Below are 15,246 nucleotides of genomic sequence, written 5' to 3' on the forward strand. Positions count from 1 at the left end.
GGTAAGTCAATATGCTGCAAACTAATAAACATATAAGATCAGAGGCAGCTGATAAGCTGTTTTCTCCCCCTTACAAATAGAAATGAAGTGAAATAAGGCACATGCATCTGCCCGAATCTAAATATTCCAAAAGAGCGCCTCAGAAATAGCCTGACGAGATATGCAGCTCCAAAATATTAATTTGTTTGGCAATAAAACAAAGTCCTCCGAGACATTTACTTTTTCCCTTGATAACGTCTTGGATGACTGCTGAGATGCTTAGCAGATCTCCCTCGCATGAACAGCAGCACTTTTTGAGCTGCTTTGATCTCCGTCCAAAGTAAGTAAATGAATTAATCAAGCAAGTACATGATCAAAACACTGATAAGGGCATTTTTCATACAAATGTGTATATAGCTGATCAAAGCGCAAACGGACGATGGGAAGAGATGATATTAACATAGGAGTTTGATAGCCACTCTGCAGCGTGATTTTTTTTTGCTACAGTTCAAAAGTTTTGAATCATAGCTCCTAACATCGGATTCACTGTTGTCTATATATATATATATATATATATATATATATATATATATATATATATAATATAAGCATTTGTGTTGCAGATAAAGGTATACAAAGATTCCAATAAAATGTTAGTATGATGCAACTGTACAAGTTTAAAGCAACTTTAAGAAAGCTTTGTAAAAAGAAGAAAATGTTAGATATATCCAGAATGAAGGACAGAGCTGTTTATGATTCCATACCATCTGAGAAAGCTGAGTAACACTGAGAATGAAGTCGATAAGATCAAAATCCGGAAGGCCTCATATTTGAAACATGGTGATGGAATGTAACGAATGAGGTGAGGCAGTCGGCATGTGCAAGAGATTTTTATGGAAGAGAAGCTTAGAGTCAGCAACCGCATAAAAAAAGGAAATGAGTAGGCATATACATTATTCAAACAAAGAAAAAAATACAGTCTTGAAATAACTTTATAGAGGCACAAAACCAATAACTGCTGTATACACTATATGGCCAAAAGTATGTGGACACCCATCCTTTTCATTGAGGTCAGGTTTTTCAGCCTCACCCACTGCTAACAGGTGCAAAATCCATAGACAAACACTGGCAGCAGAAAGGGTCAAACTGAAGAGCACAGCAATGCCACCTTTGCCGTAAGTCTTTTTATGTGACTTCTGCCCGTCTAGATCTGCCCCGGTCAAATGTAAGTGCCATTCCTGTGAAAATGAAGCATGAAGTACCGGTCTGATGTGCAAATCCAGGTTTTAGTGAATGCCAGAGAAGCACCACCTACCCAAATGCAAATTTGGTGGAGGAGGGATAATGTAATCTTGCAGTGTTTGGGCTCAGCCATTTGGTACCACTGATGGGAAATGTTAATGCTACTGCAACAGTTTGGTAAAAGTCTTTTGATGTTCTAGCATGACTGTGCTACTGTGATCAAAGTGAGGTCCACAAAGACATGGCTTGACAAGTAGAAGGAACTCCAGCGGCCTGCATAGAACCCTGACCTCAACCCCACTGAACACCTTTGTGATAAACTGGAATGCTGATTGCAAGCCAGGCCTTCACATCCAACATCAGTGGGACCAGTTCTTTGATTGAATGAGCACAAATTCCTACAGACACACTCCAAAATCATGTGGAAAGTCTTCCCAGAAGGGTGAAGCCTGTTATAGCTGCAAAGAGGGTTGTAACTCCATATCAATACCCACGGTTTTAAAATGGGATGTCCAACAAACTCATATAGGTGTGATGGTCAGGGTGTCCTCATACTTTTGGCCATATAGTGTAGTGGGAGATAATGAGTCCAGAGACGAGCTGCTGGTGCGATGAATCAAATAAATCGCAGTGACCGGTGATGAAATCTGGAGAAACCTGTATTTTTGTTTAGCTAAAAAATATAAGTAAGACAAGTAGTTTCAAACTTTTGAACAGCAGGCTACACTGCTTGAGTTGTTATGGATTTTGCACTGGTGTTCCAGATACATTCAGACCTCCTCCATAAAAACAACATTATATTTTATCAGTATATCCCAAAAGATCAGTCACTGGCCACTTCATTAGGCACACCTACCTTGTATCTACACTCACTGTCCACTTTATCTGCTCCAGTTACCATACAGGTACACGTGGTAGATCTACAATTGAAAATTTTCATACCAGAATGCTGCATATCTGTTTGCAACAACTGAGTTTTTAAAAAGATAGAATGGAATTTTAACAATTATTTCCTCCAAAAAAGGTGGTGGTATTAATCATATTATAGCACTGATATTTCTTGCATCTGTGAAGCCCACTCCCAAAAAAGAACGACATTGAAGTAAAGACTGCACCTAACTGTAGCACAACTGACAGGCAAAGTCGCACAAGTAAGGTTGGAAACAAAACCATTTACAGTTTTATTGATTTTTCAACATTTCTAACAGTGAGAGCTGTTATTCACTAATGGAGAAAACTTGGAACAGGAGTGGCCAGCCTACCAAAATTCCACCATCAATGACACATCCAGGAGGTCACAAAAGAATCCAGGGGTACATCTAAAGACGTACAGATCCCACTTGCCCTAGTTAAGGTCAACATACATGATTCCACAATAAGAAAGACACTGGGCAAAAATGGCATCTATGGGAGAGTTGCAAGGCGCAAACCACTGTTGACCAAAACGAACTCAAATTAAGGGTGATAAATTAGGTGATAAAAAGTGTACTTTTTAGCCTTAAGGTTTGGCCAGTTTGAAAAATGTCTTCAGATTTGTGCTCAGGCAAGCTCAGAGAACACAGAGGCCAAGATTTTTTCTCAGGCAGAAATGAAAGTCTTTAGTCTTGAGTCTGTGTGGAGTCGTGAGTTAGCATGCAACTCAAAAGCAACTCGCCGACTTCAGCTCCCATCTCTGGAAATGGCCATAAAAGTTCATTATCGCCGCACCTCCATTTATGTGTGTGTACATAAGTGTGAGCAGCATGAAACAGATCAGTGTTATTAAAAACCAAAATGCAGTGTCGGTTACAAACTTCTGCGTTAACTCTGATCTCTCTCCCCAAAGTCTATCTGCTCTGTCATCAGCTACATGTACCGTACCAGCATCATGCACAATTAAACATAAGGATTATGGGGGGGGATTCTGAAAACTACCAGGAGTACAATATTCAGTCTGGTAAACAAGGTGACATGAACTTCCTATGAACCCTAATCTCTCAATGAATGCCTTTTTATCTTGCACTCTCCTGCATACCATTCAGAAAGCACTGGCTCTAGCTATAACTATATAGTGCTTACATTTCTGAGTTATTGATTCAGCCATGCATATGCCAGTTCACATACTGCTCAATTTTTGATTCATGAAGCGCTGGCCTGGTTTGGATGGCACAGATTCACCACCAGCCTTCAAAGGGGGAGCTGTTTTCAAAAGAATGCGCTTTTTGGCTCGTCTCTGGCATTCCGACTCGTTCTTTTATTCACCTTTAGACAGGAACACTGCGTCGTAGACAAAGGCACTGTAAATTATGCATTCAGCATGGAGCTGACAGATTAGCACTGTTTAAGCAAACGAGAGAGGAGCTGTTCTCTCATGGGTGCTGAAACGTACACCATCAGGAGGATCGTGTGAGCTGCATCAGCAACAGTTCACATCGGGTCTCGTGTACCTGCCTGGAGTGTTGAGTTTGCCCGAGGATGTTTTGCTCTTCGAAGTTCGCGTAGTATTGCTTGTGACAGCTTCGCTATCGGAGTGGAATTAACTTTGAAAAGGGCGCGTGACGGCTTTCGAGACCGCTGCTGAAGGTCGCCAGTGGCGTGGATTAAGGTATTTTCACATGTCGATGCTATCAGTAATGGATAAAATGAACTGCTGATATAAATAACTGCATGAGTAATTCTGATGTTACCTGCCACCCGCAGTAGTCTGGCCAGCTCAAGCAGCAGAGTGGACTGTTTGTAGGCGGTGGGACACTGCAAGATGCACTCCTTTATCAGCGAGAGGCGGTCATCACGCAAACGCACTGGAAAGAGAAAGAAAAAGGAAGGGAGAAGAAAGGGTTTAGCTCTAATAACACAACAAGGTAAAGTATGGAAGTGAGCATTCTTTTTTTACTTTCAAACATATTCCACAATTAAGCCAATTTGCCAACAACCAACACATAATTACTGACAATTAGTTTAACTAAAAAGGTTTTTCCAAAATGTTTCACTGGTTTGCACTGACATATCCTTACTGTAGAGTATTACATGGAAAAAGCCTTAATGGGTCTTATGATAACAGAACCATTACACTGATCAGTTTTAACTGACTGCTTGCCTCTCGGCCAGTTACAATCATCTCCAAGTGCTGCTTCCTAGGTGAAGGGATAACTACAACAAAATTCTTTACAAACTTACAGCAAGAGCGGCAGTGGCAGCAAATTAGTCAGAATTTTTAGGCTATGAGAGAGAGGAAAAAAAATGACTGAGGAACCTTTAATTCATACGCATGTTATCTTGCTCATCTGGAATCTATTTTTATTTCATTCTCAAAGCTGAAAAAATCTGCATTAAACTACATGGATAAATATTTATTTACTTGTATGCACATAATCATTTGTTCTGTTTTATTGAAATTTGATAAAAGATCTTGTGCACTAGATGAGGTGTCCTCTTCAGCATCTAGCACTGCACCAGCCAGCTCCACTGCAGTATTTTTAACTTGAGTACAGTGTGTAGTGTTAGCTTGAGAACCAGCTCATCCGAAGGGGCTGCTTTTTTTATCTCCAGCCTAACCCTGGTTAGGCATGAAAACCTGCAGCTATAATGTCAAGTAGTTAATAGATTTCCAGGGGTTTGTAAATGTAAACATGGTTTCCAGGATGTTAAATGTCTAAACTGGCCTACATACATCAGTTCTCAAACACTGATGTCTGCACTGAACATTGTTATTATTAGTAGTAATTTGTTTTTGACAGAAATTGCAACTGTAACTAAGGGAAGCATTCAGTTACTTGCAAAATGCTTTAATAGATCAGCATCAGCTCCAAACTCTGATCGGCTGAGACATGTTCAAAGCTGTGATATACACAAATCGCATTCATGGGACCAGGCGTCAGCGAGTGTATGAAATAAATGGCCTGAAACTGAACTAAACAGCTTCAGTTTTCTTTAAAAGATGTGGCCTCTGCAAATGAGGTCACTTGAATGTTTTATAAGCTTCAAAGGTAGATCTCTGAGTAGAATTAAACCAAGTGTGGGAAAACAAATGTGTAGCACTGTTAGCCTGGTGCTCCACTAGCACCTCAGTGGGAGTTATTCCCACTGAGGTGCCAGTGGACATTATATTTTTGTAGTGATGGCAACCATTATGTAAAAGGTACTTATAAAGGCAAGTTTTTACATTAAAGACTGCTATATTAAGATATGCAAATACTGGCATTGCTTGAAAACAACAGCCTACACATTTCTTGGTGGAAGAATTGCTTATTGTGATCATTAATAAATGAAATAATTACCTGTGTATGTGCGTCTTTTCGCGTACTGTATGTCATCGCCATGTTACAAAAGCAATAAGCCACTCGAGGATGTGTTTTATAGTGATTTTATCACCAGTCAGGGGGCTTTAGGTCCTCTGTTTTCCTTATCTGTGATAAAATCATTGTAAAGCATGGCCTTGAGTGACTTACTTCTTTGATTTAACACACCTACGCACTCTGTAAGTCTTCTGGAGCATCAAAAACACAAATTACACACTTAGTCAAACCCCTTTGTTTTATGTTGTAATAACTTTCATGAAGTTGGTGTTGCTATTGCCCTTTAATGAAATGAAGTCAGCTCAACTTAAAACTAAAGGCAACATATCACACAGGTTTTTTTTGTTTTGTTTTGTTTTGTTTTGGGTTTTTTTTTTAGCACAAACGGAGGACACTAAAGTTCACCTAACTCAATCTCCTGCACTGAATCTCACTTAGGTAAACAATATATAATTAAACATTAAATAAATAATAATTTAACATAAACAATCTCATCAGAATCCTTGTTATGGATGGTTGTGTCACTGCTGGGGTTTGAACTCACAACCTCCGATACTGGGACGAACATCATGTTTTACAAACCCTATTTCTAGAGAAGTTGGCACCTACCCTAAAAACAAGAATCTGTGAATTTTAAGGTCGCTTAAACATTTATTTAACTGAGAATTAAATAAATAATACGACAAATTGCACCAAACATCATGAGATAACAGTCAAACAGTTCAAAAAGAAGGTTCTCAATTCTGCGAAGAATCTCAGTCCATGCAGGGCAAGATGGGAAACTACTGCTGAATGTGCGTGACCTTTGAGCCCTCAGACAGCACTGCATGAGAAACCGTCATACAACCATCACTGTGTTGAATATAGGCACATGGGCTCAGGAGTACTTTGGAAAACTGTTCTTACTTAACACAGCATAGGCGACTTGCACATGTGTAAGGTACCATTGATGTGAAGGCGTATTTTGGAATTTTAAAGGGACATGTGGCACCATCAAGACAAGTTTAACAGGACGTCCCTGCTTGTTTCAGCAATACAAGCATCAGAATGGCAGGCCTCATTCTGCACGTGCTACAACAGCGTGGCTTCATAGATACAGAGTGCATGTGCTTGACTGGCTTGCCTGCAGTCCAGATCTGTCTTCTATTGAAAATATGTGGCACATCATGAAAAGGAGAATCGGGCAACGACGACCACAGACTGTTGAGCAGCTGAAGACTTGTATCAAGCAAGAATAGGCAAAAATTATACTTGCAAAACTTCAATAATTATTATCTTCAGTTCCCAAACAATAAAAATGTGTAATTAAAAGGAAACATGATGTAACACAGTTGTAAACATGCCTCTTTCCCAGCTTTTGAGTGTGCTGCAAGTATTAAATCCTAAACTTGTTTCTATTTACAAAATCCAATTAAGTTGCTCAGTGAAAACACTGGAAAGTTTTTCTTTGTACTTTAGTCAGTGAAATAAAGGGTCAAGAGAATTAACGCAGACTTTTGAACGATAAAACTTTTCATATTGGGAAGAAAAATGCTTACATACAAAAAGCACAAATCAAACACGCGCTGGTCATATGTTACTTATGATACTGCGCCTGTGTTCATTTATAATGAAAGTTCTTAGTAGATAAGCCACTAAACTAGCCACCCCCACAGGTCTAAATTGTCAGCATACTGTCATTAATTAGCGCCTCTCTCAATAAATCTAGCCCTAAGCATTTCCAGTACCGAGGCAGATTGTGTTGGACTATCTACAAATGACATTTTAACCCAACGTTTTTCATTCTGATAATTCACATTTTATAGCTTTTTTTCCTGCCCTACAACAGCACGCTACAATAGTATCTAGCTATCCACCCATAAGACACATAGAGAAACAGATTGGTGTCAGGCCCAGTCCTCCCCCGATAGAGCATTGAGTGATGGTGGAGTGATGTGAGGTAATTGGACGACCGTGCAGGGCGTCTCTGATGCTCGACTGAGCTCTGTGTTGAAATATTGAACAGCTGGATCAGTATTGCCTCCAGGAGCCCTGCCAACCTGGGCCAGAGAGGATTAGCTCCTGCAGGGGACACAGCAAGGGCCACACCTGAGACTCACCAGCCCTGTCTAGCCATCATCTGCACCTGCCAAACACACTTACCCTAGTTCCAACTCCAGTGTGGACACTTCGAGAGTGCTCTACTAAAGACTGGAAGGTTTGGAATCACTGTTGTCAATAAATTAAAACTTCCTGCCTGCAACTTTCCAACACTGGAAAAAATGACATCTTTCGTGTGATAACTCTCTGTGATGTAGCTTCTGGGGGCATTAAAGTCTCCAGCCGTCTGGTTTCTATAACCTCCACTGTGAACAATTCTGACTTGGTAAGTCTCTCTACAACTGTGCATTTGAATTCAAACCACTCTGAATGACTTTCTTTATATCTTAAACATTTATTGATGTAGAATCAGTGGAATTCCCCTTTTAGTAATTTTAGTCTATAATCAAAGGCTAAATTTCTCTATATGATTCTATTAGAGATGCACTGAAATGGGCCAAAAGGGGCTGTTTTAATATTTTAAAGTATAGTACGTACATATTTGCTAATGTTGAGGCATAAACATTCAGTAAACATAGAAATTAGGACTGCGTCTACCTATATTAATATTTTAAAGTAATATAATATTTATGTAGGCTAACAAATGCAGTAAAGTTAATACAGTTCAGATATTTGAGTGCAGGAGCCCAGTAAAACCTAAACATTCTGCTTTTCCCAAGTGCAATAAATAAACCAAACACTGTTTCAAATATCAGTGTGTGTACACACTCACACTCACACACACACACACACACACACACATATATGTATCTCCAAAATGATAACTTCACAGGAAAAGGAAAAAACATACTTTACTTCTAATGTAAGTCAATGGAACCAGACTTTTTGGGTCACTTATTTTAGTCCATTCATCATGAAATTTACAAACAACGTAAAGGGTAATTTTCAAATTATGTCAAAAACTGAAAAATGTCAAAAATGGAGATACGAGGTTTTCTTCCGACAATAGCGACCACCATGAATGTGAGAAGAGCCTAAAAACAATTTTACTGGCTTTTTGAAGCATTTAGGAGTAAAATTTCAGTGGGGAAAACTTCTGGCCCATAGTTTTACAGATAAGAAAGATTCTTCTTTAAACTCTCTTTAAAGAAGAATCTTTAAAGCGTCTCTTTTTTGAATGTTCCAATGAAGTACAATCAATGGAGACTAATGGAGCAAAAAGTGCGAGAAAGAGAAAGAGAGAGAGAGAGAGAGAGAGAGAGAGAAAGAGAGAAAGAGAGAAAGAAAGAAAGAAAGAAAGAAAGAAAGAAAGAAAGAAAGAAAGAGAGAGAGAGAGAGAGAGAGAGAGAGAGAGAGAGAGAGAGAGAAATGTAGGGAAGAGTTTTGACAGATGAGCTGATATACAGCAGAGACATAGAGCGGGAGGGACCAAGCACCGAGAAAGAGAGAGAAAAAGAGAGGACTGAGATTTCCTGAGGACAGATTAATACATATCAGTAATCAAAGATGATGAGCCTTCCTAAATGCCAAACCTTTTAAGCATTTCAACAGGAACACAACCATCATTTCCTCAGATTTTCTCTGTGTTATTCACAAAATGGAAATGAGTCACCGCAGTTCGCCTGCACCCCAGAATAATAGCACAAAATCGACAACTTGGCAGTCACAGAGTTGCAGCCATTTCTCTTCAAAGCAGTAGAACACACAGAGAGAAGGCACGTGATACACACTTTGTTCAAAGAGACTAACATTAATACACATACAAAGTACACTGATATACCAGCCACTTGCCATACCAATTACCTACCACACTGAAAATTCCCTTCTCATACAGCAAAGAACTACGCTGTACTTGAGAAGTGGGTTCCTGGATAGCCTCTGAGTAATTTTAAATAATGATGGTTTTACTTTCCCTTGAGTACAATTTAAACAAAATGTTCCACTTCTTGCTCCATTACTTTACTCCAAACTTTATCAAAGTTTCATTGCACGCTCCCGTCGCTTCAGGGAACAGAGTTTTTTAGAACTCTTGCTAGTGATCCCTCCTTTAAACAGTCTGAATGAAATTACTTCTGTCTTGCCTTCACTGAGAAAAGCAATGTACATGAAGAACAGAAAACATTGTAGGTTATCTGAAAAGTACCTTGTAAAGGCAGAACTTTCACACCAAAGTGCTCCAGTCGAGAGAGGGCGCTGATGAGGTCCAGTTCTTCTTGGATTGGAGGAGGGCAATCAGTGATCAACTGTAGACATGACCTGAGAACACACAAACACACATGCACAGACAATGGAATAAAATCTGCAGCACCCAGTGGAACAAAATCTGCACAGGCTTGTGTACAGAAGTGGTTGTATAATAACCTATAGAATGGAGTACAAGGGTATATCTATAGAGCAGACAGAAACGTACCTAAACATGTGTTGCTTTATATACAACGGAGTTAACTGTTCTAAATCTGTTCTATTATGCAATAGAAGTCACTTGAAGCAAACTGACACTTACTCTTCTACAAGGCGGTCACAGGTATAAACTCTGCACAATGGAGGTCAAATGAACTAAATGTACATTGACATGTACAATGAGGTCACAAATTTAAATCTATGCAATGGAGGTCAATGGAACTGAATCTTAACTGTCCCATATACAATGCAAAGGAGGTCAACAGAACCACATTTGCATTGATCTTATGTACAATGAGGGTATAGACCCAAATCTATGCAAAAGAAGTCACAGATCTAAACCTACGCAAAGGATGCAATGGAAGGTCAATTGTACTAAATCAACGCTGGCTCACATACAAGGCCACAGATCCAAAACATATGCAACAGAGGAAAATGGAACCAAACCTGCACTGCCTCATGTGCAATGTAGGTAACAGACCTAAATCTACTGATCAGATGTCAGGGGAACCAAATCTTCATTGGTTCATGTACAAAGAAGGTCACATTTCTAAATCTATGCAATGGAGGTCATTTCAACTAAATCTGCACTGCGTCATACACAGAGGTCGCAGAACTAAATCTATCAAATTGAGGTCAGTGGGACTAAATCTGCTTCATCTAAAATTAGGGCACAGATGTAAATCTATGCAATGGAGTTCAATGAAAACAAATCTGAAGTGCCTCATGTACAAGGAGGTCACATTTCTAAATGTATACAACAGAGGTCAATGGAACCAAATCTGCTTTGCGTCATATACAAGGAGGTCACATCTAAATCTGTGCAACAGAGGTCAAGTGAAGTAAATCTATGTTGCCTCATGCACAGAGAGGTCACAGCACTAAATAAATAGAATGGAAGTCAGTTGCACAACATCAGAATCGCCATTTGTACAAGAGGGTCACAGCACTAAATCTATGAAAAGAAGGCCAATAGAACTATTTCTGACATTATCTAGGGGAGTGGCCTCCAACCCTGGTCCTGGATATCTACCTTCCTGAAGAGCCTAACTCTAACTACAGTCTGCCACACCAGCTAAATAACCTCTTCAGAAGTCCTTGATCGGTCGGATAAGATGCATTAGTGTCAAGTAAGGAGGGTGGCATGTTAGATGCAGTTTGGAACTAAACTCTGTAGGAAAGTAGATCTCCATTAGGAGGGTTGGTGACCACTGATCTAGGGCAAAGACATCAGTTGAAATACAGTTTTCTAATAGTAATAAGTTAATTTGTAAGGCAACTATACTTGTAGTATGGCCTATTCTGAAATATTCACTCATCCACAGAAGCTTCATCAGTCCAAACGTCCACTTCATTTTCATCATTCCACAAACGTGGCTACCTCAAAACAAGATGGCAACCAGACCCCTACAGCCTTTCCTATGCTGCTCTGAAGTCTTAAGTGAAGGAAGAGACAGGCACTTCCCTCTTCTTCTCTTGAGATAAACACCTTGTGACACTAAGGCAGCCTGATAGACAGACAGACACAACATTTCACTTGAGACATCCAAGGAGACCAGAGAGGCGAGAAAAACAAAGCCACAAAAGCAACACATGAGCCTCTTCGGAACAGTTTCCAACAGAGCTGTCAGATTTTACGTAATCGCCAAGAGGACATCTTTTCACTCATGCTTTTCGTCCAAGATTTACCGCAGTCCATTACAGACACAGGCACTCTGGAGAAACAAAGCCAGTTGAAAATAGCCTCCAAACAGATTAAAGAGCTTACTAAACCATCTCAGTATTTACAACAAAGCCTGTTTTATTACACAGCAGTAATAAGGGGCTCAAGGATTCCAGTAAAACAAGCACCACACAAATGCACAAACTATTACCAGCCCTCATATGCAGAGGTGGGCCTTTTTTATTCGACTATATCTCATCTGAAAAGTTATTTTCCCATTTGTCCTTGGAAATATGTGCAGTGGTGCTTCAGAATAAAATAGTTTAACTGATAATTAGTGACCCATAACCTTACCACAGGTTTCCAGTTGTGAGGTCAGTTGAGACCTGCTTTATTTTCTATTTGATGTAATGCATTATTTATTAACCATATTTCAGAAACCTGTCAAATGGTCAGTGTATTTCAACACTTCAGATTATTATATTAATTAACATTATTATATGAAAACATTTTCATTGTATTCCTGGGTAAGGTGTAAACTGGACCTGCCTAACCAAAGAGCTGAAAAAAAAATTCAAAATCTTCCCATGAGGCTGTCAGGTCATTTTGTCCCCAATATATTTTGAGCTAGGAATACAACCTCAAATGCACATTTGGCACTAAAATTCACAACAAAGTGTTTTTGAAGATACTGCGGAGGTACTCGAGAGATTTTAATGCATCGTGTTGAATGCTAGACATGGAAATCGAGACAGCAGGTGAGGAAGAAGGCCTGAAGGGTGGTTGGAATGGATTCTCACCAAAAACTCAACAAAAATGTGTAAAAACATCTCAAGAGCTGTTGAAAGGTCTCTGTGACCCAGACGGAACAGAGTGTCAAAGGAAGTGCGAGCTCTATTCATACAGCAACGAGTGAGCCAATAGCTCCATGTACAAGCACACACGCACTTCAAAAGTATCCGTGAGACAGCAAACTTAAATATCTTACTGTAATCATGTTGCAGTATTTCAGGGCTATAATGATGATTTATGGGTTATGTTGCAGTATTTTAGTGCTTTAATGATTATTTTGGGGGTCATGTTGCAGTATTCTGGGCTGTAATGATGATTTATGGGTTATGTTGCAGTATTTTAGTGCTTTAATGATTATTTTAGGGGTCATGTTGCAGTATTTCTGGGCTATAATGATGATTTATGGGTTATGTTGCAGTATTTTTGTGCTTTAATGATTATTTTGGGGGTCACATTGCAGTATTTCTGTGGTATAATGATTTATGGGTTTTGTTGCAGTATTTTAGTGCTGTAATAATTATTTTGGGGGTCACATTGGAGTATTTCAGGGCTATAATGATGATTTATGGGTTACGTTACAATATGTCAAGATCACAATTTTTTTGAGGGTCATGCTGTATTATTTCAGTGCTATAATGATGATTTGAGTGTCGTACCGCAGTACATCAGGGGTATAATGATGATCTGAGGGTCGTGTTGCAGTATTTCAGTGGTATAATGATTATCTTGAGTGTCACACTGCAGTAAATCAGTGGTACAGTGATAATCTGAGGGTCATGTTGCAGTATATCACTGGTACAATGATGATTTGAGGGCCATGTTGCAGTATATCAGGGGTGTAATGATCTGAGGGTCATGTTGCAGTATTTTTATTTTTAGTAGTAGGTTTTGAAAAATTCTGCACATTTTGCAGGGATGTCAATAATTTGTGCATTCTGATTTATTGTGTTATTTGAGACTTAAAGTGGAAGGTATTGACTCGATATTTTTGTACTTCTACTCAAGTTGCTTTTTGAAAAGGTACGTCTACTTTTACTTGAGTCAATATTTTACCCAAGTATTAATACTTGAGTATTGGTTTAGGCTATTCTACCCACCTCAGTTACTTACTCACAAATATGAGCAACAGTTTTACATCTTACAGTTCTGTTAAAACATAAAACTGGTGTTCTCCTGAATTGTTAGCTTGTATATTTTCTTTATATTCCAATAATGAAATGTTACAAATACTCAAACAGTGATTTCAATATTAGAATATTGCATATTGAGTACCCATGCACATCTCTGCTATCTAAATAAGGCTATGATCTGCACCTCTTTCTACTTTAAAATTTAGCCCCAAATCACTGAAGAACAGTGGCACTATAAAGAAAAACCTGGCTAATTATATTACAAAGATGGATGCCATCCCCTGTGATCCATTTGAGGATGACGCAAAGTTAACAAGAGGGCTGTAATTTGTTCTTTGATACACAAAAGGCTACCTTTCTCCCCTCATACATATACACCCACTGCATGTTATCTGGGGGTCTATACAGGGTCTAAACTAACAGAAGAAAGGTTTTGCAAGAAGAATATTAATACATTATGCTAGAATTTGACTTCCAAGCAAAAAAACTAGGTCAAAGTACGTCAAAGCACACCAAATTGAAATTGCCCAAACCTATAGATAATTGCTAGGTTTTTCACTTCTTGATTTTCAAACATCAAGAAAAACAACAACAGAACAGAAGTTCAGAATATACAGCTTAAAGAAAGCCATTAAACAGAATATATTAAAGCGTTTCGCTCTAAACACATTTAAAAAGCCCCAAACCAGCCCCCAAGATGTTTCTTAAAACAGAAACACACTCGTTTGAGCAGGGAAGGCGTGTGTGTCACTTTGTGCCTCTCAAGTCGCTCCCTCATTGTTCACATCTTCTATTCACCCTTTCAATCAGTCCCTCCATTTCCCTCCCTCTCTCACATTCACAGATTGACAGCCCTAATTATTTTCACATTAACCTGAAAATTTCTGTTTCCTTTCAACTAGTCCATTAAAGCTGCCGCTCTGTAGTTATTCTGTCCTTCACAGCACTGACATCGTGTTTGTGTGTGTGCGTGTTTGTGTGTGTGCGTGTTTGTGTGTGTGCGTGTTTGTGTGTGTGTGCGTCTGTGTGTGGGACACAGAGGCTGACAGAGATGCTGGATGGGTGTGATGGAGTATGGGAGAGAGGCCAGTTTGGTTTGGCCATCAGTGAACAGATGACGGCCTAATTACTGACCCACTTTACATCCTACCCACTGCCGTCCCACCCAAAACTACCCCAGCAACAGCAACAAAAATACAGAGAGAGAGAGAGAGAGAGAGAGAGAGAGAGAGAGAGAGAGAGAGAGAGAGAAAGAAAGAAAGAAAGAAAGAAAGAAAGAAAGAAAGAAAAGACAGATTACAGAAAAGACAGATTAAAAGAGCTACAAAAAGACAAAGAAAAAGGAGGGAAAGAAAGAGAGAAAAGAAAAAGAAAGACTGAAAGAGAGGCAGAAAGACAAAGAAAAAAGAAAGTGGAAGAAAAAGAGACAGAAAAGAAAGAGGAACAGAAAAAAGAAGCAAAAGAGAGATACAAAGATACAGAAAAAGGGAAAAGAAAGAAAGAAAGAAAGAAAGAAAGAAAGAAAGAAAGAAAGATGGAGGGAGTGAGAGAGTGAGCAACGGAGAGGAAAAACTAACAGAAAACAAAGAGAGAAAACGGAGTGAGTGAGTGAGTGAGTGAGTGAGAAAAAGCATGTAGGGCTTTCTACACCATAAGATGACATTTTTTGCAGAAATTCCAAAATTTACCTAAAAATATTTGAGTCAGAAATTAAAACAACTGCCCC

At 39.1% G+C, this 15,246-nt stretch overlaps 1 protein-coding gene across 3 annotated transcripts in view; it reads right to left on the reverse strand.

The window, feature by feature from the left end:
• nbas (NBAS subunit of NRZ tethering complex) overlaps nucleotides 1-15,246 on the reverse strand; it is a 296,070-nt gene that overhangs the window by 168,956 nt on the left and 111,868 nt on the right. For all 3 annotated transcript variants that reach the window (XM_036582328.1, XM_036582327.1, XM_036582326.1), the window contains exons 31-32: nucleotides 9,679-9,791; nucleotides 3,888-4,001 (exon numbers count right to left, since the gene is read on the reverse strand). In XM_036582328.1, the coding sequence (XP_036438221.1) occupies nucleotides 3,888-4,001; nucleotides 9,679-9,791 (227 nt within the window). The remainder of the gene's footprint in view (nucleotides 1-3,887; nucleotides 4,002-9,678; nucleotides 9,792-15,246) is intronic.

This window comes from Colossoma macropomum, unplaced genomic scaffold (assembly GCF_904425465.1).
Source record: "Colossoma macropomum unplaced genomic scaffold, Colossoma_macropomum, whole genome shotgun sequence".
Taxonomy (NCBI): domain Eukaryota; kingdom Metazoa; phylum Chordata; class Actinopteri; order Characiformes; family Serrasalmidae; genus Colossoma; species Colossoma macropomum.